This window comes from Geotrypetes seraphini, chromosome 1, assembly GCF_902459505.1.
Source record: "Geotrypetes seraphini chromosome 1, aGeoSer1.1, whole genome shotgun sequence".
Taxonomy (NCBI): Eukaryota; Metazoa; Chordata; class Amphibia; order Gymnophiona; family Dermophiidae; genus Geotrypetes; species Geotrypetes seraphini.
The window spans coordinates 58549211-58573710 of NC_047084.1; the positions used below are offsets into that span (position 1 = coordinate 58549211).

The 24500-nt window shown below is 43.8% G+C and overlaps 1 protein-coding gene across 1 annotated transcript; it reads left to right on the forward strand.

Annotated features, from left to right (window-relative positions):
• Positions 1 to 1823: 1823 nt before the first annotated feature.
• MRPS30 (mitochondrial ribosomal protein S30) lies at positions 1824 to 23143 on the forward strand. The gene is made up of 5 exons (XM_033931628.1): positions 1824 to 2472; positions 3581 to 3726; positions 11459 to 11564; positions 12106 to 12282; positions 22659 to 23143. Exons 1-5 carry the CDS (start codon positions 1920 to 1922, stop codon positions 22925 to 22927), a joined length of 1251 nt encoding a protein of 416 aa, XP_033787519.1. The 5' UTR covers positions 1824 to 1919; the 3' UTR covers positions 22928 to 23143.
• Positions 23144 to 24500: the final 1357 nt, after the last annotated feature.

Consider the following 24500-nt stretch of genomic DNA (forward strand, 5'->3'; position numbering starts at 1 on the left):
CCCCCCCCCTTGAAGGCCTGACCCCCCCTTGAAGGCCTGCCTGCTTGTCCCCCCTTGAAGGCCTATCCCCCCTTAAAGGTCTGCCTGTCCCACCCCCTTGTAGGCCTGTCCCCCCTTAAAGGTCTGCCTGTCCCACCCCCTTGTAGGCCTGTCCCCCCCTTGAAGGCCTGACCCCCCCTTGAAGGCCTGCCTGCTTGTCCCCCCTTGAAGGCCTGTCCCCCCCTTGAAGGTTGGCACCCTCCCAAAGGCCTGCACCCCCTTGAAGGCCTGTCCCACCCCCTTGTAGGCCTGTCCCCCCCTTGAAGGCCTGCCTGCTTGTCCCCCCTTGAAGGCCTGTCCCCCCCCTTGAAGGCCTGCACCCCCCCTTGAAGGTTGGCACCCCCCCAAAGGCCTGCACCCCCTTGAAGGCCTGTCCCACCCCCTTGTAGGCCTGTTCCCCCCTTGAAGGCCTGCCTGCCTGTCCCCCCCTTGAAGGCCTGCACCCCCTTGAAGGTCTGCACCCACCCCCCCGAAGGCCTGCACCCCCCCGAAGGCCTGTCCCCCCACTTGAAGGCCTGCCTGCCTGTCCCCCCCTTGAAGGCCTGCACCCCCTTGAAGGTCGGCACCCCCCCCTGAAGGCATGCACCCCCCCTGAAGGCCTGTCCCCCCTTGAAGGCCTGTCCCCCCCCCCTTGTAGGCCTGCACCCCCTTGTAGGCCTGTCCCCCCCCCCTTGTAGGCCTGTCTCCCCCTTGAAGGCCTGCCTGCCTGTCCCCCCCTTGAAGGCCTGCACCCCCTTGAAGGTCTGCACCCCCCCCCGAAGACCTGCACCCCCCCTTGAAGGCCTGCCTGCCTGCCTGTCACCCCCCTCCCCCTTGAAAGTCTGCCTGCCCGCCCGCCCGCCCCACCCTGAAGGCCTGATGCCCCGACCCACCCCGAAGGACCATTCGCCCCCCTGGCCTCCCCGCACTACCTATGAAGCAGCCGCAGCAGGATCGCGACGTCAGCTATCTTTGCGCTGCTTAGGAGCTGCTTCCTGCGCCGGGCTACCTTAAGCTACTGCCCCCCCCACGCCCGAAGGACCGCTCGCCCCACTGACCTTCCAGCACACCTATGAAGCAGCCCGCAGCAGGATCGCGACGTCAGCAATCCCTCAGCTGCTTGGGCGCTGCTTCCTGCGCCGCGGTCCCGCCCCCTCCTCTGACATCAGAGGAGGGACGGGACCGCGGCGCAGGAAGCAGCGCCCAAGCAGCTGAGGGATTGCTGACGTCGCGATCCTGCTGCGGGCTGCTTCATAGGTGTCCTGGAAGGTCAGTGGGGCGAGCGGTCCTTCGGGCGTGGGGGGGGGACTGAGCGGCAAGGCCGGGAACACCCCCTCAGGGCTGGTACCCGGGGCGGCCCGCCCCCCCCGCCCGCCCCCCCCTAGGTACGCCACTGAACAGAGGGTAGAAATATGGTAATGGAGGTACATTGAAGATGAAAGGCAATGGAGCGCTGAGGAAGGAATGAGATGGGGAATGGGGGAGAAGGTAAAAATTTGAAAGGTAGCTGAAAAGGGTAAGAAAGAGGCAGAAAAGCTAAAAAATGGGGAATAGACAGGAGAGAGCAGAAAAGACAAATGGAAGAATTAGCGAGGTTCGTGTTTTACCCAGTCCTGGCAATTTATTCCTAGCCTTCCCTTCCCCCCCCCCATTCCTGGTGTGACATTTATTTTAAGTAAACTGTTCCTATAAAATCAAATACCACTTGCCAATAAGGCTCAATTGCTTCAAATCTATACATTTGGGCCCCTCCCTCTAAACCAGAAGTTTTGTTGCCACTACAGTACATTAGAGGCGGCACAAAAGCCGCCCACACGCAACGGTCAGTCGAGTCTTGAAACACGATTGGTTAAGACCTCACGCGTAACCGGAAGTTGAGCTCCGGCTGGACGCACGGGAAGATGGCGGCGTGCAGAGCCGGGACACTGCTCCGGTGCACCCTTAAAGTCTCTATAACCGGGTGTCGGCCTTTACATACGGAGCCCGTCCCCGCCTCGCCGCTCTATCCTCCTGTGGTGCCCTCCCTCACGGCTCGCAGCAAGGCTTCGTTGCGGCGGCGCGCCGAGGAGTTTAGAGAGAGAGTGCATGCTGCCCCGACGGTCGTTGACAAGCTGCGGCTGATCACCAGAGTCCAACGGCTCAAGTTCGTGGTATTGCCGCAGACCTTCGCCATGGGCGCTGACCGCTGGTACCAGAGCTTCACTAAGACCGTTTTTCTGCCAGGGCTGCCGGAGTCGGTAATGGGCGGGCAGGTTGAGGAGGACGTACTGAGCGAGCTGCGCTCCAGTTTGTGTCATGCTCTCCTGCAGGAACACTTCTATCTGAAGAAGAGGAGGAGACCTTTCTTATATACGGAACAGAGACACTATGGTGCCCCCTTTCTCACCAACGTGGCGTCCTCGCTGACGGCTTTGCTAGGAAAACGCAACCCGCTGCTCAGAGATTCGAACCTGGGTGAGGGAGAGCGTGAAATGGTCTAAAATAATCTCTCTTCCGTTTTCTGGCAGTGAATGAAGACTTGGGGGACAATTTATCAAAGTGTGCTACTGCGTTAGGACTGTAACGGGCCTCTTTAGCGTTTAGCATGTTGTTAGCGCCCTTTGATGAATTCCCCGTGGTAAATGCACTGAAGCCCAGAGGAATTGAATGGGCTTTGGTACTTTACTACTGCGGCTTCAAGGGGCCCTAAATGTTAAGGAATAGATAGGTTGCTTTTTATAGGGCCGATACAGAAAACTGCGGGTAGATCAGGAGCATAATACTGTGTTGCGCAGAAGGCTAAACCTATACAAATTTGTGCGCAGAGCTTGCAGTGCAAATCGGAGGGAACCTGCCAAGCAGCAGTTGAAGTGTTTGCACACGTTGGCTGTTACTCAACTTATCGGTATCAGCCTTTGTGTTAGGATTAATTTTTTGCACAGAAGAATAGGCCTCCATATCTTCCAATACTTTCACTTTTGTTCAAACTTAGGTACAAACTCTTATTTCCCATTAGTCTTTTAAAGTTGTTGGCTAAATAAGAGATCAAAACTGGCAGTTAAATCTTAAAATCTGGCATTAAATTATCTTTGCTAAACTTTCTATGCTGTCTAGGATCTGCCAAATATACATATATATATATATTTTTTTTTTAAATGTAGCAAAAGCCTTTTCTGACTGCTGCAGAATACTCTCCCCCCCCTTTTTTTTTACAAAACCATAGTAGTGACGTTGGAGAGGGCGTGCCGGCAGCCACAGGTATGTATGGGAAGGTTCTACAGATAGTTTGTTTAGGTTTGCCACTGCTGCTTTGGGAAAGCAGCAGCAGCACAAGAATGGAAGAGTGATTTCTTCTGCTGTGCAGTAGGGCCTCCTGCTAAAAGGTGCACAACCGCGCAACTTGGAACATTGAGCATATAAATTCACCTATAAAATAAGCGGCAACTTCTCCCTTATTTACCATTTGGATAGAGCATGTTTAAATATGCCACAAATAAAGGGATTGGTTTTAGCTTGCAGATGAGGTATGGAGGTATATAATGTTGTTGAAACAATGTTTTGTTTGTGAAATTGTTACATGTAGATATTAAACCAGAAGTGAATTTTTATTGGCTACGTGGTGAAAGAGTTGTTCCTCGTGGACATCGACGACGTAAGGTTGAGCCAATCCAGTTTCAGATAGATGACAACCCTTTGTGCCAGATTCGTGTGCCAAAGCAACTTCCAGAGGTAAGCATTTATGGGTGGCTTGTCTTTTAAAATTTTATTTTATATTGTCTTATTTATGTGGAAGGGCCATAATTGTCAGGCTATGGGGTGATGGTGGTTTTGGCGAAATGTAGCAGTTAGAGAACAGGGCAAGGCAATTTAAAAGATAAAGTTCCCTATTCTTCCAACATCCATATTGTCCCATTTCCAAAAGTCATCCTCTGCTACTGCCACTCCCCTATACCCGAAAATATACTCTATAACTGCCAACTAACCCTCCTACACCTAATCTGCAAACTGCTCTTTCCTCCAAAAACTAATCTCTTGCAGTTCCTCCATCATCCTACAAACTACTCTAATCCCAAGGGTTATACTATCCACAAATGATCCACCACTCCACAAATTGCCTCACTTCCAAAATATTCCCCACAACTACATGCTGTGGGAGGGTCAAATTAAGCCATTTCGTACTTTTATACATGCTGTACTTTGTGCCCATATATTGGGGTGGGGTTTCCGTGAGAGGTTAAGATTGCTAGCTGCCTGGCTGTATATGAGTGAGCTTTATCTGCTTCCATTGTAAATAGCAACAAAGGCTATAGTTATGATCCAGCCTAGGGGTGAGGAATGAGAGCTGCAATTCAGTTGGTTTTTCAGGATTTCCTCAATGTGCATGTGAATGTGCATGAGACTTGGGTGTGATTTTATGTGATGATCTTAAGGTGGCCAAACTGGGTGAAAAGGCCAAACTTGTTGAAAAGGCAAAAGCTAGAAGGATGCTAGGGTGCATAGGAGGAAGTATGGCCAGCAGGAAAAAGGTATTGATACTAGTGCTGCCTGATTCAGGAAAAAAAATTTTGATTCGATTCAGCCTATTGAATTGGTTTTTCGATTCGATTTTTCTGCCCAATTAGGTGGTGTTTTTTTTTTTTCCAAACATCCTGGTGGGTTTATTTTATAGCCTCTTCAACCCCTTTGCCTTCTCCTATCCACACTAGCGGCCTAACACCTGCTCTGGCAGGATACACGTTTCAAATCTGACATATTGTAATCACAAAACAGAAAATAAAATTAGTTTTTCTACCTTTTGTTGCCTGGTCATTATTCAAATCTTGTTGGTCCCAGGCTCTGGTTATCATCTGATAACTTGCTTGCCAGGGTCTCCTTTCTTCTTTCTCCGTGCTAACCATCCATCTGCCTTCTCTGTCCTCCCCTTCCGTTTCCCTTCCCTCCCCAGGAGGTCTGGCATCTTTCCTTTTTTTCGTCTCCCTCCACAGATCCACCTTTTCTTAACTTCCCTTTCATCCAGCATCTCTCCCTCCTTCCCCACCACCCCAGGGTCCACCATCTCTCCCTTTCTTTTCCCAAATATCCTCCTATCCAGTATCTCTATCCCCCCTCCACACCATCTCTTGTGTCCAACTTCTCTCCCTAAATCCCATTGTTCATCATCTCTCGCCCTCTCCTCTATTTTCAGATCCATTATTTCTTCTCCCCCAAAGTCTTTGAACTCCCCCCCTTCCTTCCGTGTACTTCTACACCAGGGCCCCCCTCCCCTGAAGGCCTGTCCCCCCTTGAAAGCCTGAATGCCCCCCCCCCCCCCGAAGGCAAGCCTGTCCTCCTTGAAGGCCTGCATCCTCCCACCTGAAGGCCTGCATCCTCCCACCTGAAGGCCTGCATCCTCCCACCTGAAGGCCTGCATCCTCCCACCTGAAGGCCTGCATCCTCCCACCTGAAGGCCTGCATCCTCCCACCTGAAGGCCTGCATCCTCCCACCTGAAGGCCTGCATCCTCCCACCTGAAGGCCTGCATCCTCCCACCTGAAGGCCTGCATCCTCCCCCTTGAAGGCCTGCATCCTCCCCCCTTGAAGGCCTGCATCCCCCCCCCTTGAAGGCCTGCATCCCCCCCCCTTGAAGGCCTGCATCCCCCCCCCCCTTGAAGGCCTGCATCCCCCCCCCCTTGAAGGCCTGCATCCCCCCCCTGGGGCCTCGCGCTTCGACTTTCTGCCTCGACGTCGACGGATGCTTTGTACCTTCGACGTCGGCTGAGCCGTGTGCTCCGCGTCGCCTGAGGCTGGGGGCCTCATCGTCGGCTGGAGCTCTGTGCCTCGTCGTTGACCGAGGCTTCGTGCCTCGCCGTTGACCGGAGCTTTGTGACTTGACGTCACTTGGGGCTTTGTGCCCTTTGGTTGACTGTGGCCTTGTGCCTCGAAGTCGACTTTGGCTTGGTGCCGCAACGTCGCTAGGGGCTTTATACCTCGGCATCGGCTGAGGCTTTGGGCCTCGGTGTCGACTGCGGGTTTGCGCCCCGGTTTCGACGGGGGCTTCGTGCCTCGACTTCGTCTGTGGCTCTGTGCCTCGGCGTCTCCGGCTCCTATTTGAGAGGGTTCCCCGTTTTCTCTTCGGTTCATTCCGGGCAGCCGTGACGGATTCTTGTAGTGCGGAGTTTGGTTTCCTGGAGGAGACTCTCTCCCTACTCTGGCTCTATTGCTCCCGCCATGCGTCATCTCGCTTGGCGCAGAGTGGCTGAGGATCCGAACTTCCAGGATCGTCTCGCCACTTTTACTTGCGTGAGTACTGCGTTTCTTGAGGCCTCTCTTGCGGAGGCCACTAACCGCCTTTCAGAACGCGACCGGTTCTTCGCCTATCGGGACGCCTTCAGCTGAATCCCTTCTGCCTTGGTGGTTTGGACTCCTTCTCCGGAGGGGCCCTCCGGATACCTTTCTTGTGTTATCTCGGCCTCCTTCGCAGCAGCCGCAATAGCTGCAGCAGCACCGGGTTATGGTCTAGCCGCCGGCTTCGGCGACTCCTGGCCGTCTTTTTGACTATTCTCGCATAGCCTCCGGGCTGCTCTCTTTCTGGGGATTTCTCCCCTCCATTCGGGAGGGGTGTCGCCGTGTCTACGCACTGGGAGTATAGCCTCGCCTCTGTCGGTTGGGCGTTCCCATCCTCCCATCTGTGTCTGGTCCTGGCCCTTCGTGACCTGCACTAGTTTCTAGTCTGGGAGCGGTTCAGACTCTGTCCGCCCCAATCTCGGGAATCCGTCGGGGTGGACCTGGACCCAGTTTGTCTGCGCTCCTTCTTGTCTCGGCCTCAGGGGGAGGGCCTTGTTTGTTTATACCGGACGATGGCCCCTCTGTCCTCGGTCCGCCTCCAGTCTTTTCTGCCTCTGCCTTGGCAGGCCGCCTGTCTGCGCCTGAGTCAACTGGTGTCTCAGCGGTCTTCGGCCTCGGCCGAGCTGATGCTGATGCTTTGGGGTCATGGGTCTCCACGGTTCATGTCCCGATGTTCGCCTGGTTTCCTCTTCGTGTTCCCCGCTGGACCCGAGCATCTCAGTGATGGCAGGATCGGGATCCCGCTTCCCAGCGCTTTTGTGGTGCGCTGGTTTCGTTGGTGGGCCACCTCTTCGTATCCCCGCATCAGAAGGTTCTGCTGATGGACTCCTCGGCATCGGCTTAAGGGCGCAACACGACGGCCTTTGGACTCGGGGTCTTTGGTCGGGTGCGGACCGTCGCAACCGCATCAATCTGCTGAAGCTCCGGGCCATTTACAATGCCGTGGTGGATTTTCGTTATTGGTTGCTGTATTGCGGGGTCCTGGTGCGTCCCGACATCCCGGTGGTGATGTATTCTGTGACCAAGCCAGGATGTACAGGTTCCCTGTTACTTTGCAGGGAAGCCCTTCGTCATTGGAGGGGGAGTTACACCACTACTTCTTTCTTTGGGCGGTGTATTTCCGGGGCGAGCAGCATTGTCTGGTGGACACGTTGAGTCGCCCTTTTCGGCCGCATGAATGGTCGCTCCATTCTCAGACTCTGCAGCATGTGGTTGTTTGGTGGGGAACCTCACAGGTAGTTCTGTTCGCTTTGCCCCTCACTCACTGGTTGCCTCGATATTGCTCGAGGATGTTCTCCCGGGTTCGCATCGAGGTGGATGCTTTCCTTCTCGATTGGATGGGCAGGTTCCTCTATGTGTTCCCTCCCTTTACTCTGATTCTCAGGTCTTTGATACACCTCCTGTCGGTCTGTGCCACCATGATCTTGATGGCTCCTCTGTGGCCCTGGCAGCTGTGGTTCTCCCTGCTCCTCCAGCATGTCAGGGAGCCTCTGTTCCTACCTATGCTCCCTTCTCTGCTGTCTCAGTGTTGAGGTTTCTGTTGCATTCCAATCTGCAGTCTCTACACTTATCAGCTTAGTTCCTCGCAACGTGCCTCCCTCCTTCTGTTTCTCTCAAGTCGGTGGGGGTGTTTTCGAGGCCTCTCGAAAGATCTCCACTCGGCAATGCTATTCCCAGAAATGGTCCTGATTTGCTGCGTGGTGTGCTGAGCACCGCATGGATCCGCTCTCCGCCTCCTTGCCTTCAGTGCTGGTTTATCTGTTTCACTTGTCTCGGTCTGGTCTCAAATCAACATCTATTCGAGCCCACCTCTGTGCTTTTGCTGCCCTTCATCGGCCGCTTGATGGGACGCTGCTCTCCGTCCATCCGACGGTTTCCCGCTTTATGAGGGATCTCTTCAATGTACATCCTCCGCTCAAAGCCCCTCCGGTGGTTTGGGATCTTTGTGTGGTCCTGACTCAATTGGTGATACCTCCATTTGATTCCATTGATAAAGCTCTTTTGAATTACTTCACCTGGCAGGTGGTATTCCTGGTTGCTCTCACGTCTGCTTGCAGAGTCAGTGAGCTGCAAGCTCTGGTTGCGGACCCGTCTTTTCCTGTATTTCTTCATGACACGGTGGTCCTGCGTACTCAACCCCAGTTCTTGCCCAAGGTGGTTTCGGACTTTCCTCTCAATCATTCCATTGTTCTTCTGGTCTCTTTTCCGAAGCCCCACTCGCCTCCTGGCGAGGTGGCGCTTTACACACTTGACTGTAAGAGGGCATTGGCTTTTTATCTTCAACGCACTCAGTCTCCTCAGACGGTTCCTCAATTGTTTTTGTCCCTCGACCCTAATCGGTTAGGACGCCCAGTTTCCAAGCGCAACTTGTCCAACTGGTTGGCTGCTTATATTTCCTTTTGCTACGCTCAGGCTGGTCTCGCGCTGCATGGTCGAGTCGCGGGACATAAGTCCGAGTATGGCGGCTTCTGTAGCTTTCCTCAGGTCGACGCCTATCGAGGAGATTTGCAAGGCTGCCACTTGGTCTTCGGTTCATACTTTCACCTCCCACTACTGCCTGGATACTCTGTCCAGGAGCGACGGCCGGTTGGGCCAGTCGGTTTTGCGTAATCTGTTTTCTTGAATTGCCAACTTCCCTCCGTCCCTTTTTTGGTTAGCTTGGAGGTCACCCACATGTGAGAATATGCTGCGTGCTTGTCCTGGGATAAAGCACAGTTACTTACCGTAACAGGTGTTATCCAGGGACAGCAGGCAGATATTCTCACAACCCGCCCGCCTCCCCGAGGTTGGCTTCTTTGCTAGCTATCTGAACTGAGGACCATGAGGAGGGTATGCGCCCTCTAGTGGATCAGGAAGGCACACACATGCGTGGTGCAGCACTTGCAAACTTGAAATCTTCAATCAAGTTTGCTTGAAAAGCTGTCCGCGTCAGGGCTCCGTGGATGACGTCACCCACATGTGAGAATATCTGCCTGCTGTCCCTGGATAACACCTGTTACGGTAAGTAACTGTGCTTTCACGGTGCTTGGCCCGCCAAACAATTCCTGCCGTTGCCGAAATTTGCCCCACCGTTCCTTCCCTTCCTCCATCAGGTACAGTTCAGCTCCGCCTATGTTAAAAGGAGCTGCTTTGAAATTGGAGCCCTGCCGCCACCGTAACACATTCCCCCTGCCGTGGTCCCATATGTCAGAGAAGGGGCGGGACCAAGGCAGAGGGGAACGTGCTACGGCAGTGACAGGGCTCCGATTTCGACGCGGCTCCTTTTAACATTGGTGGAGCTGCACTGCACCTGATGGAGGGAGGGAAGGAAAGGTGGTTGTGCGCTGTTGAGCCCCTCTTTGCCCTCAGACCCTCTCCTAACTGCTCCCTCCTGTCTCAGACCACTGGGGGGAGGTGCCTGTCTTCAGCTGCAGGGATGGAGGGAGGGAAGAAGAAAGAAGGGGCCCTGGCAAGCGAGTTATCAAAAGCCAACCATAGCCTGGGACCCCTACATGGTATGAATAATGACCAGACAACAAAAGGTAAGAAAAATAATTTTATTTTCTGTTTTGTGATTACAATATGTCAGATTTGAAATGTGTCTTGAGGAAGGCTGCCGCTGCGGCTTTGGACAGAGGGGCACCATTTTGGTGAGAGCCGGCCTTCGGAGAGGCATGGGACGCGGGGACGGATGCGGGAGGGGCTGCCGCTGTGAAGGGCTTTGGAGGGGGAGCCAGCCAGACCGCGAGTGTGGGGACGTTGTAAGCGCGGATTGGTCAAGGAGCCGCCGCTGCCGAGGCTTTGAAATTGCTCTCCCACCGTCACTCCCTCCCGCCCCGGCTCTGCCTCTGCCCCTGCCCAGGTTCAAAAGCAGGAGACATCTAGCACCCGTTAATCTAACGGGCTTAAACACTAGTTTAGAATATTATGTACAATTCTGGGGACCGCACTTTCAAAAAGATATTAAAAGGATCGAGTCTGTCCAGAGGAAGGTCTTCATCATAAGGCATACGGGGACAGACTTAAAGATCTCAATATGTATACTTTAGAGGAAAAGTGGGAGAGGGGAGATATGATAGAGATGTTTAAATACCTATGTAGTGTAAATGTGCATAACATGTGTCTCTTTCATCTGAAAGGAATCTCTAGAATGAGAGGGCATAGGATGAAGTTAAGAGGTGATAGATTCCGGTGTAATCTAAGGAAATACCTTTTTACAGAAAGGGTGGTAGATGCGTGGTCTCCTGGAAGAAGTGGTAGAGAGAGACAGAGTCTGAATTCAAGAAGGTGTGGGATAGGCACATGGGATCTCTTAGAGAGAGGAAGAGATGATGGTTACTGCGGATGGGCAGACTAGATGGACCATTTGGCCTTTATCTGCCATCATGTTTCTGTGTTTCTATTTGCATACAATGGAGGCAGTGCATGCAAATAGATCTCAGGCATATTCGTTAGGGAAAAAAACCTAATCCAGCCAGTGGGGAATAGGTGAGGACTGGAAGGCAACTCTAGTTGCAGGAAGGGAAGGGTGATCTGGAGGGAATTTTCTGTATTATAGAAAATAATTTTCTGCATGTGGAGGGGGCTGGAAAAGAAACAAACCCCCTACAAATAATGTCACAATTCAGATCTGTAGGGAAAACAGTTCCAACAGCTGCAGAAAACATACACTGACTGACTAACATAGTGATCAAGCAATTGCACCTTCCAAATTGCCTTCTTCTCTCATTTCCTCTACTGATCAAACATACAAAAATCACACTTGCATTTACATTCAAAGTGGTTGGAAAGAATTCCTTGAGCTGTGATTTGCATGCTTTTCCCGCCTTTTTATGATTGTTTTTAAAGTTAAATGCCACCAAAATTTGCCTGTTGTCAAGAAATAGTGAATCCTACCTTTTATTCTGCTCCACCAAATATTTTTATTCTTGTTCAGATGTCTACAAGTTGGGGAATATGCAAAATCAAGAGCAATTATCAACATGACACTGCTAGAGCCTAAACAATGATTACAACCAAGATCTCGCTGTAACTTGATTTGTTAATCGGGGGTAATTAAGCTAATTAAAAAAAGTCTCTCGGTTAAGGAGCAAAGTCTTGTGAATAATTTTGGAGGTCTTTGTAATTGCTTTGCTGATTTGACCTGTTTTCTTTTGAAGTTTGTACCTCTAGAATCTTTGGTTCCTGAGGAAGTTCCTGTCATTAATCATTCACCTGATAAAATGCCACTATTTAAAAGACAATATGACAACAAAATATTTATAGGTAAGGCTCATCACAATACAGGTAATGGGGTTAGGGGAAACATCTGCATTTTATCTCCATAACATGAGTTACTGTGTATCTGTTGCATACCTTGTAAAAGAATAAGACTCAAACATTTGAATCAAATATAACGGTTGTCCAGAGTGACAGGCTTCTCATGGCAAGATGGTTAGCAGTTAGTTGAAGGGAATGCTTGACTGATTTATCCTTTCCCTCTGTTGTGTACATTAATACTGAGGAGCTGAGAGAGGGATTAGGTCCTATATCTCTCACCTGCTGGTCGGTGGATATAAGTACCCACTGGTCTGGAATAGTGGGAAGAACTAATGGAAAGAAAATAAAATTATCAGGTAATACCTAATTTCTCCTTTATTTGGACACTGTTGGACTGTCTGCTCTGCTCTTTTGTTTTGTTGGATTGACTGTGCAGAGATTGTTACTCTTCTCTTTTCTTTAGTAAAAGTGTAAGACAGTAAAACATCTGTTTTGGCAAAATGTCATACTTTATCATTAATTAACAGCAATACATTTTTATCTTTAGGTACTAAAACAGATGATCCATGTTGTTATGGGCATACACAGTTCCATTTGATGTGTGATAAACTGAAGAGAGACAGGCTTCTCAAGGCAAATCTTGCTGACCAAATCGAAGTTCATTATCGGGCTAATGCTATTGCGAGCCTCTTTGCCTGGACCGGAGCACAAGCCATGTATCAAGGTTAGTCTAAATGTTTAAGGTGAGGTGCTAAAATAAATGATTTATATGTCATAGAGTATTGTTATCAATATTGGAGATTTTGCCTAGCGTTTCCCTAACTTGTTTTTCCAGTGCAACAGGTGAGATGTTCTAGACCAGTGTTTCTCAACAGGTGGTACATGAGAGCTGCTTGTTGGGGGGGTATTTTTAAAACTTTAGGCAGCCAGCAGCGCAATAAAACTAGCTTCCTGCCATCTGTCTGCCTGCCCCAGAAGTGTTCTTTTTGCAACCTACGCAGAGCGCTGCAGAAAGAACACTTCCGGAGCACTGGCAGACAGCGGGAAGCAGGCTTCGTTCCCAATTTTCCCCCACCTACTCAGCTCCCCGCCGCTGTATTTTAAAATCTTCGAGCAGCCGGCGGTGCAACAAAGCCAGCTTCCTGCCGTCTGCCTGTCCCGGAAGTGTTCTTTCTGCAGAAAATACTTCAGAGGCAGACAGTGAGAGGCTGGTTTCGTTGTTCCTCCGGCTGCCCAAAGATTTTAAAATACAGCGGCGGGGAGCTTGGTAGGTGGGGGAATCAGGAACTGGGGAGAGGTTGGATCTATCTGAAAGGAGTGTGGGCAGGCAAGAAGGGAGGGATCCTCGGCAGCGGAGGCAGGCAATATCCGTAGCAGTGCTTCCATCTCTATTTAATTCTAGTCTGCCTCAAATGGCCTATATAACTTGAAGTCTACTTCAGATCTAGAAAGCAACATGTTTCCCTCCTGGTATTTTTTCCCATATTTCACACACAACAGCTTTGTGCCTAAGGAAAATTGCAACGTGGAAGAAGCCCTTTCTCATTTCATATATGCACAATCTTAAGATTATGCTTGAGAGTAACGTGGGCTGAGAACCAGGAGAGCCTCATTCCAGTTCTTGTGATCTTGGCTAAGTCACTCCATTATCTCAGATGCAACCTTAGATTGTGAGCCCACCTGGACTAGAGAGATAACCACTTGGACAGTGTTCAGTCTTGTAGGTGGGTCTTGTGCAGAATTTTTAGTTAACAAACTAAATATTTTATATATACTTAATTGTGGTGGAAAATTCTGGGCCTTGAGCATCTGCGCATGCTCAAGGCCTTCTGGTTCTCGCTCTCTCCGAGAATCTTGGAGAGAGCGAGAGCCAGAAATCTTGAGCGTGCGCAAATGCTCAAGGCCCAGGCAACAGGAAGGATCTTAATTCACCGGCACGTCCTAGGGCTGCATGCCGGTGCCAGATGGGGTAAGGCTTCTGTTTGGATTGGCAGGGGATGCCGATTCTCGGGGGGGGGGGGGGAGTGGGAACGAATCAAGCGAGTTTCCCTACTTCCTATGGGGAAACTCACTTTGATATACGAGAAATTTGGTTTACAAGCATGCTTCTGGAACGAATTATGCTCGTAAACCAAGGTTCCACTGTATTTAATTAATATTAATACATTACCTTATTTCTTACGTAATTAAAAAAAAACCACTACTAATCATGACACAACTCTGATTTATATTGCTATTGATTGATATACATTAATGTGGATATTTATACTCGCATGTCTAGGTCCTCATTGATTGGCTATATTACATGTCTCAATCAATTTATATCATCTAATCAATTTGTTTCTTATGTTCAACTCAATCAATGAAACGGCTGGATAGCCATCAGCTTTCAGTTAAGTGCTCTTCTATAATAGAATTTTCTACCACAATTAAGTATATATAAAAATATTTAGTTTGTTAACTAAAAATCCTGCACAAGAACACATCACCTCAGTAAGGACACAAAAATTACAGAAGTAGTGTCTCAGGTGTTTGAGGTCTTGAGAGTAATTAGAACTTAGTTAAGTTTGTTCATAGTCAGTTGAACAAACGGTTTTTCCACAGACAGTGCGGCAGTCTTGTAGGTGGTACATAAGAAATCAAATAAATTTAAAATCTCTTTTTTCAGTTTTTTTTTTTTTATATTATTTTTTATTTTCAAGTTTTACATAAAGTGTACAAAATATTAAAATACAATTAATGAATACACAATATCACTTTTATATCTAATACATCATATTCTAAATATATTTTTATCCCCTCTCCCACCCCCCAGCCTTCTATTACTTTTCTATCATATATTACATATTATATATTATATTAAATCATATTATGTAAAAATTATTTTCACTACCCCCCTCTATGTGTGTCTCATAAAAGATATTGAAAAGAAGAAGAAAAATCCAATTATTTATTCATTACAATATTTTGTCAATGGCCCCCAAATTTTTATAAATTTAGTATATGTCCCTCTTTGTATTGCTATTGCTCTTTCCATTTTGAATATATGACATATTGTATTCCACCAAAATGTATAATTTAGGTTATTATAATTTTTCCAATTGTTGGTTATATGCTGAATGGCAACCCCTGTCATAATTAATAAAAGCTTGTGAAATTTGACTTTTTTTTCTCATCATCATTCCAAATAACATTGTATCATAAGATATTGCTATATAATTTTCCATCAATTTATTAATTTGTGGCCAAATTGTATTCCAAAAACTTTTAATGTAGGGACAATGATACAGTAAGTGATCTAACGTCCCTGGTTCCAGATTACAGTGCCAGCATTTATTGGACTTAGAACTATCTAATTTTTGCAAACGTGTAGGGGTCCAAAAAGCTCTATGTAATAAAAAGAACCAAGTTTGTCTCATAGATGCTGACACTGTACATCTCATTCTCCAAGACCAAATTAGTGGCCATTGAGATGCATTAATTTGATGCTTAATCTCAATGCTCCAAATATCTCTTAGACCATTTTTTGGTTTTTTATTCAAATATCCAGATATTAATTTATACCACAATGCGGCTTGATGTCCTAGGAAGTCTGCTTGAAAACATAAGAACTTTAAACTATATTGATTATTCAATGTTTTCCATTCAGGGAACCCAACCTGAATGGCCTGCTTCAATTGCAACCATTTAAAACTTTGTGTTTTACTTAGACCAAATCTATGTTGCAATTGTGAAAAATCCAGCAGTTTACCTTCTGAAATAACATCATCTAGAGATCGAATGCCTGCAATAATCCAGTTCTTCCAAAGGATTTGAGCTCCGCCAATTTTGATCTTGGAGTTTATCCATAGAGATTGATTAGTTGATTTGTTTATTGGGATAGGTGTTAATTTACTAATAAATCTCAACGTTTTCCAAGTATCCATTAATATTTTATTTTCTCTGTATCTTCTAGGCATGTTAATACTTGGAAGGTGAACTAAATTTAGGGGAAACATAAGGCGCCATTCCAAATACAACCAATCTGGTGCATTATCTATAAGTTCTGGGAGGATCCAATACATACCCTGACGTAGAATATAGGCTTGATGGTACCTATAAAAATTTGGAAAATTTACCCCTCCCTCCTTAATTGATTTTTGCAAAGTTACTAAAGCTATTCTAGGTGTTTTACCAAGCCAAAGAAATTTCGTTAAAATGCTATTAAGCTTTTTATAAAAGGACCCCTGAAAATAAATAGGTATCATACTCATTTGGTAACAAACTACAGGCTCACTACTTCAACAAACAATGGTGAAGAACCTCTTGTATGTGATACACAACTCCCAGTAATAGGTTCTTTATGCAATTGGTTTTATATGTGTCTCGAGGGAAAGACCTCAGAAGCCTGCATCCAACACAGAACAGTCAGTTCTTGTGGTGGTGTAACTTAGCAGGACAGATTTTCTATCATTGGTCGCAAAACCCTCCACACACCAGTCCCGAGTGCTTTCTATCAATATTTATTTCTATAGCACTAGGTGTATGAAAATATGGTGCACTTATCTGGTTGCAGAATAAGGCCCGACGGGACCCGTTTCGCCAGCTTATGGCTTCGTCAGGGATCCTATTTTTGTAACAGGACTGAACACACTGTTACAAAAATAGGATCCCTGACGAAGCCATAAGCTGGCGAAACGGGTCCCGTCGGGCCTTATTCTGCAACCAGATAAGTGCACCATATTTTCATACACCTAGTGCTATAGAAATAAATATTGATAGAAAGCACTCGGGACTGGTGTGTGGAGGGTTTTGCGACCAATGATAGAAAATCTGTCCTGCTAAGTTACACCACCACAAGAACTGACTGTTCTGTGTTGGATGCAGGCTTCTGAGGTCTTTCCCTCGAGACACATATAAAACCAATTGCATAAAGAACAAACTACAGGCAACATCATCATTTTAATAGTTTGAACTCTCCCCCACCAAGAAATATGTAAAGGGTTCCATTGCTCACATAATTCCGTAACTTTTTTTAATACAAATTTTTCATTCTCTTTTACGGTATCTTCAATTGTATTTTTAACTTGAATGCCAAGATATTTAAATCCTTCTTCCTTCCATATGAATGGAAAATTTTTAAATAGTCCTTTTACACAATGAACATTTAAAGGTATAATTTCAGATTTATTCCAATTAATTTTATAACCTGAAAATTTGCCAAACTTATCAATTAATTCCAATAAGGAAGATAAGGTAGATTCTGGGTTTCTCAAATAAAGTAAAATATCATCAGCATAAGCTGAAATTTTATATTCCATATCTGAATATGGAATACCCTGTATCCCCCTTGTTTGCTGTATTGCTAACAATAAGGGTTCTAATACAACATCAAATAGCAAAGGAGATAAAGGACAACCTTGTCTAACTCCCCTCCGCAATTGAAAACCATCAGATATCATATTATTAATATTTAATCTTGCAATCGGGAAGCTATACAAAGTTTTTACCATTTGTATAAATCCAGAACCTATACCAAACCATTCTAAAGCCTGATACATAAAATTCCATTCTACCCTATCAAACGCTTTTTCTGCATCCAAGGAAACTGTGAAAGTCGGTTCATCCATTTTTTTTGATAAATTTAACATATGAAGCAATAATCTAGAGTTATTAGAGGAATGTCTTTTAGCAACGAAACCCGTCTGATGCATGTCTATAATATGTGGGAGAGCTTTGGCTAATCTCAAAGCCAAAATTTTCGCCAAAAGTTTATTATCCACATTTATTAAAGATATAGGCCTGTAGTTCGAAACCAAAGTAGGATCTTTATTTGGCTTAGGCAGAACAATTATTATTGATTCAGCCATAGTACCTTTAATATCACCTTTTATAAGTTGTGTCTGATATAAATTTAGTAAATGTGGGGAAAGGACATTTTGAAATGTTTTATAAAATTCTACTGTATAACCATCACCACCTGGAGCGGATCCAACTCTAAGAGATCTCAATGCTGTTTCTAATTCTTTTAATGATATAGGTTCATCTAAACTCCGTTTTATATGATCAGGAATCTTAGGTCCATTAATTGAATCTAAAAAATTTTTACCATCTTTTTGTCTCCCCAAATAAGGCTCGGAAGAATACAGGTCTTTATAAAATTTTTGAAATTGTTTTAAAATTATATTTGTTTGATTTGTTATTGTGCCATTTTCATCTTTTATCCCATTTATATTAGTTCTTCTTTTTTTTGCTTTAAGATAATTTGCCAATAATCTCCCCGCCTTATTAGAGTTTCCATAATACACTGCTTGTTTGGAAAACAAATCTCTTCTTATCATTTTTGAAGTTAATTCATTATATTTACCTTTTGCTTTCAAAAGAGCTTGCAATATCTCATTTTCCCATTTGCTTACCAATTTAGCTTCTAATATTTTGATTTCTTTTTCTAATTCTATATATTGCATTTTAATCTGTTTCCTAATAAAAGCTGAATATGATATAATATTACCCCTCATAGTTGCTTTAAATGCATCCCATACATTCTCAATAGATGTATCCTCCACTAAATTTATTTGAAAGAAATCATTAATTTGTGTTTTAAAATTTTCCAAAAATTTATCATCCACAAGCAGTGCATTATCAAATCTCCAAAGAGGTCTACCCTTTTCCAATTGATCCAATTGTAATTCTATCCATATTCCCGCATGATCCGAAATAATAATAGGATCTATGGAAGCTTTAATCACCTGTTGCACCTTATTTGTTGAAACAAAAATATAATCTATTCTTGAAAATGATTTATGAACCTGTGAACAAAATGAAAACTCCTGATCATTAAAATGAAGAATACGCCATATATCCTTCAAATCACATGATTGAGCCAAATTATCTAAACCTAAAGATTTTATACTTTTACCTGGTTTTTTATCCAATAATGGATCCATTACAGCATTAAAATCTCCAGCCACCACTAAATTAGAAGCAGCCAGTGGTAACAACATATTCTGTAACTTTTTAAAAAATTCTGATTGATTCGAATTAGGGGCATATATATTAAACAACGTCAGGGCATTATTTCCCATACTTATATCAATATGTATCCATCTTCCATGTGGGTCTGAATTTATTACCTTAATCTTGGCCATACATTTTTTATTTATAAGAATTGCTACCCCTGCTTTTTTACCCTCTGCTGGAGCAAAAAAACATTCTTTTACCCACCCACCCGTTAGTTTCTGTGATTCCTTTGTATTAAGATGGGTCTCCTGCAGACAGTAAACATCTGCGTTTTGCTTTTTTAAAAATGCTAATACCTTTTTCCTTTTGATTACATGATTCAGGCCATTGACATTAATAGAATATATCTTAAAAGACATTATATATTTTAAAACTTATCATTATAATCTTTTTCCCCTCTTCTTTCATATTTAAAATCCAAAAAATGTTCTCTGACACACATATTTACCCTTGAAGTATCCAGTCCCTTATTAACTTTCTCCTTAATCATTCTAGTAAATACCATCTTTTTCCCTCCCTTTCCCACCCAATATAATGACTGCTTAAGGACACACATTGGAACTGCAACCCGAACATTCCCCTCCCCTCTAGGCAACCAATATTTAATTAATATCCCCTTCTATCTATCTATATTAACCTTTGATATCTTTAATCATATTTTACTCCTAACATTTCATTAATGTATCTTTATCCATTCATCAATTTTTAATATATATTTCCCCAGTATTATAGTTTATATCATAAAATTTTATCTTAAACATATATTTAATATGGTATTGATATTTTTCCTATATCTTATACTTTCTATTCCATCAATTCTTATCATCCTTTAAAATCTAAAAAGAAATATCTATATCTTCATATATTATTTTAATATTCTTTTTCTTTTTTTTGCATTCTTCTTTTATCCAATTTTTATTGTTATCTGGTGCATTCTTTTTTTCTTCTGCTTTTGTTTTTTCTTCAAGTTTTTATTTCTTTCTGATCACTCTTTACTCCATCCATCCATATTTTACTCTTAAGTTTAGTCCCTTGAGTTTTCATTCTGTCTTTTTTGTCTATTTCTTCTTTATATTTTTATTGTCTTTTCTTTAGTTCATTTTATTTCCTGTTCTTTACTTCATATTTTTCTTTCTTCAGTATTTCAATGTCTCACATTTTTATATTTTTCACAATGTCATCAAAACCAATCTTGATATTTTATGTTAAAATGACATAGGTTCTGATTTTGAAAGAAAGGTTTTTAGTTTTTCTGGATCTTCAAAATACAAAGATTTATCTCCAGAAGATACCCTCATTTTTGCTGGATAATATAATCCGTATTTATATCCTTTTTCTTTTAATTGAGGTCTCAAGTCTAATAGTCTCTTTCTTTTATTTGCTGTGTTTTTAGCAAAATCCGGCAAAAACCATATTTTGGATCCTTTATAATTTAAATTTTTGTCTTTCTTGGCAGCATTTAAGATTTCTATTGCTTGTTGGTATCTAAGCATTTTGAATATTAGTGGTCTTGGTCTGCCTTGATTTTCTATATTTTTTACTGGGATCCTATGCGCCCTTTCTATTTCTAATGGTTGTTTTAAATCCAGTTGTAGTATTTTTGGAATTAAATTTTCTAGAAATTGTATGGTATTTTTCCCTTCCAAATTTTCCTGTATTCCAAAAAGTTTAATATTTTTTCTTCTTCCTCGGTTTTCATAGTCTTCCAGTTGATCTTTCAATTTATTCAGTTCCAAACTGTCATTTTTGCATCTGTTTGCTTCGCATTCTAAGACCTCCATTTTAGTTTCTAAGACAGTTGTTCTTTTATTATTTATTTCCATTTGTCTGTGGATATTTAGTATTTCTTCTTTCATTTCAGCCATATTAGTCACAGTCTCTTTAAGCATTTGTTTAATCTGTCTCAGTTCTTCCATAACTTCTGCTTTACTCAATATATCAGTTTCTTCAGCAGGAAGTGGGATCTTACTTGGTGTAATTTGATCCTGCTTCTGTCTTTTTGCTGACATACCAGCCTCATTTTTATTTTGTCTGGTACTTGCCATATTCCTGAGCCTATTTTTATATTTTTACAGATTTTACCTTCTCCACAATCTTTATGCTCAGTGAGATTTCTGTCCACCACAATATACAATAGCCCGCCTTCGATGCTATGCTGTTGAGGAAATAGCAAACTTTTTTTTTTTGGATCCCTTCCGTCAGGGTTCCTGTCTAATTTCGTTGGAGGGTAGTTTCAATTAGCACAATTTTCACCAGTTTTTTTTTTTTGATGTCACACAGTACAAAAAGAAAAATTGGCTCCTTACCCTCAGGATTTCTCTTCAAAACCGGCAGGGGAGGGCTGTATCAAACTGCCATAATTTCAGACTGACAGGCACTAGCCTTTCACCAAAATTAGTTTAAATGGAGGAAGCTTTTATCTTTTCCTTTTTGTCGTCGGCTAGTTCAATGCCAGTTCACCGTGGTCTTCAAGCCTCTTTTTAATTTTTTTATCATTCAGCTCGTCGGGAATCTCAGCCCTCAACACCGCATCGCTTCAGCACTGAGAAAAAACGGCACTCTTAATTTTTTCTTTCTCTGGCTCTTCTTCTCTCAGTACCTTACTTTAGATTTGGCAAGGCATAGTATCAGGCTGGTGTCATTCACTCTGTGAGTTTCTTGCTCATCTATGCCTCGTCACTCCAGCATAGGAAAAACTGTCAGTATTTTGCCATGAGAAAAAAAAACCGGCAAAAGAGAAACAGACCTTTTCTCTTGGCTTTCCTCCCTCAGGCTTTACTTCAATCTCGGCTGTACTTTTTTTTATTTTTCCGTGATCTCTAAGTTCTTTTAAACTTATATTATTCACGAATCAGCAACTCAGATCTTAATACCGCTTCGTTCCAGCACTGAGGAAAAACGGCGCTCTTATTCCTTGGCTCTTATTCTCTCAGGCTTTACCTCAGTTTCGGCGTAATAGGGTAATATCGATCTGTCATAAGTTCAGCGTCGTTAGTAATCATTTCTTGATGAAATCAGCAAGAAGGGAATAATTTTTTTTTTTTTCCGTTGCCTAGATGAAGAGGAGCTTCGCGATCACACGTCCATTTGTGTTCGCGTTAAGCCACGCCCCCTCTCTTTTTTCAGTTTTGATATTTGAGAAATAGCGCAGTTCTAATTTTGTTGATCATTTGTACTATATGCCAGATATTAATACTGTACTTGAAATTATTATCTGCGTTTTAAAGCTGTTTTGTGAATATTTCACTAAGTAAATGTATAGGATATTTTATGTGCCTGCATGTGTTGTGTGTGTGGTGGAAAACTGGAACGCTCTTTTGGAGGGTGTTAATAGGGAAAACACCCTCCTGGGATTCAAGACAAAGTTAGACAAGTTCCTGCTGAACCGGAACATACGCAGGTAGGGCTGGTCTCAGGGCACTGGTCTTTGACCTAGGGGCCGCCGTGGAAGCGGACTGCTGGGCACGATGGACCACTGGTCTGACCCAGCAGCGGTAATTCTTATGTTCTTAAATATATGCTTACAGGTGTATCTATATCAGTATGAAAAGCTTTGTTTTTAAAAGAATGAGACGTGGTGGTCTACAGTTGTGGGGAAGAGGACTTTCTTTTGCTTAGGTCAGCGATTCCCAAATCTGGTCCTGGAGGCACCCCAGCCAGTCAGATTTTCAGGATATCCACAATGAATATTCATGAGAAAGATTTGCATGCCTTCACTGCATGCAGATCTTTCTCATGAATATTCATTATGGATATCTTCAAAACTTGACTCACGTGCCAAGGAAAGGGGATGGGACTTGATATACAAATAGCAGCCCTCAGTATACTGAATATATTTCATGTTAATCTGTGCTCTTCCCAGTATGGAGAGGAAGTCGAAATGCCATGTGATTTTTTTTTTTTTTTCCTTTTCTATGAATATTTAACAGAAATCATTCTGTATTTTAAGGTTCATATTTAGCCTGCTGAGGGATTAGCTAAATGTGTATGGCTGTTTCAAGCAAGTGCCTATTTTGCATTAGAAGTTAACACAAGTTGCCCCTTTTTTTTTTTTAACCTATTGGAATAACAATAATAGCTTAACTAATTTTAATCTTACAGGTTTCTGGAGCCATGCAGATGTGACTCGTCCATTTGTCTCCCAGGCTGTGATTTACGATGGGAAATATTTTGCTTTCTTTTGTTACCAACTGAACACCTTGGCACTTTCTGTTGAGGCTGATATAAATAATTCTCGCAAGAACATCTGCTGGGGTGTGGAGAGCATGCCCTTGTATGAGACTGTAGAAGACAATGATGTCAAAGGATTTAATGATGAAGTATTGAAACAGATAGTTCGATTTCTACTCAGCTGCCCTGAACAGGTGTAAATGTAGAATCTAGAAAGATGGCAGCTACTAAACCTGTCAAATATTTCCAGACCTGCACCTTATAGTGCTCTTCTGTTCTGGTGTTAAAATTGTGCTGTATGTTCACAGTACATGCATAAATTGCTACTGGGGCAATTTTGAAAGAAAATAATTTGGATTGTTTTATGTTTTTAGTCATAAAATAAATGGTGAGATCTTGGTCTCTTGAATCATGCACACTTTTTTTTCATTTAGTATTTTTTTTTAATTTTTGAAACATACAATACATTGGGAAAAAAGATACACAAACTTTGAGTCAATATATAAAGTAAAAGGACAGCTTATCACCATGATAAGATCCCGTATATACTGTAATACAGGGCTGCCCAAGTCCAGTCCTCGAGATCTACTAGCAGGCCAGGTTTTCAGGCTATCCACAATGAATATGCATGAGAGAGATTTGCCTGCACTGCCTTCTTGGTATTCAAATCTCTCTCATGCATGTTCATTGTGGATATCCTGAAAACCTGGCCTGCCAGTAGATCTCGAGGACCGGACTTGAGTAGCCCTGCGCTAATATAAACTGATTTTTGAGCCAAAAAAATGGAAGTCTCAGTTTATATTTGGGTTATCACCCATTTGCCCCCCCTAACGGACTTTTTGCAGGCCTCCACCATTCCTGCTGTAAGACCTGGTAGTCCAGCGGTGGGCGGCCAACTAACAATTTTCATCTTCCTTCCACCTCCCCGATTTGTAAAAATGGTATCTCTTAAAATTCCTGGTGGTTCATTTTTATTTTTTTTTTCCAATTCTTTATTCATTTTTTCATCTTACATCAAGTGTACAATAATACATCAATTGAATCATACACATCACTTGAAATTATTTTCTATTATCTTCTTAAATACATAAATTAAGCCCCTCCCCCACCCTCCCTTTCCACAAATATTGTAAATCAAGTATATCATACATGTTACATTCAAAAATATTGATTAAAACCAATAATATTACTATATATCCCCCCTTTCCCAATATTATAATTATACTTTTATAAATTCATGTTGGTTCAGAAGTGAACTGGAGCAGGAGCTAACTGAATGACTGCTTCAAGTTCCTGCGATCTTGCAGTTGGCGTGAGAACTCACGGCAGTCATTCAGATAGCAGCTCTGTATGGGGCAGAAGCGTAGGAAGATCACTCCCTCCCGTTTCATCTGGACCACTAGGGATTTTAAAAGGTACCATTTTTACAATTTGGGAGGCAGGAGGGAGATGAGAATTGTTAGTCGACCGGGACAGAAGGCAGGAGGTTGTCCAGCAGGCCCGATGGAGGCCTGCAAGGCATTGGGAGGGAGGGGGGACAGTGCAGAGCCTGGCAGGGAGCGAGAGGGGGACTGGATGCAGAGCCAGGTAGGGGAGAGGGCCGGTACAGTGCTTGGCAGGGCACTTTAATATAACACCCCACCCCCAAAAAAAAATTATATTTGAGTCAACCTTTTTTCCTCCTTATATTCAGATCGGTTTATATTTGAGTATATGTAGTATCTCAAAAAGAAAATCACATTAAAAAAACCTGCCATATCAAGCAACAAAGGG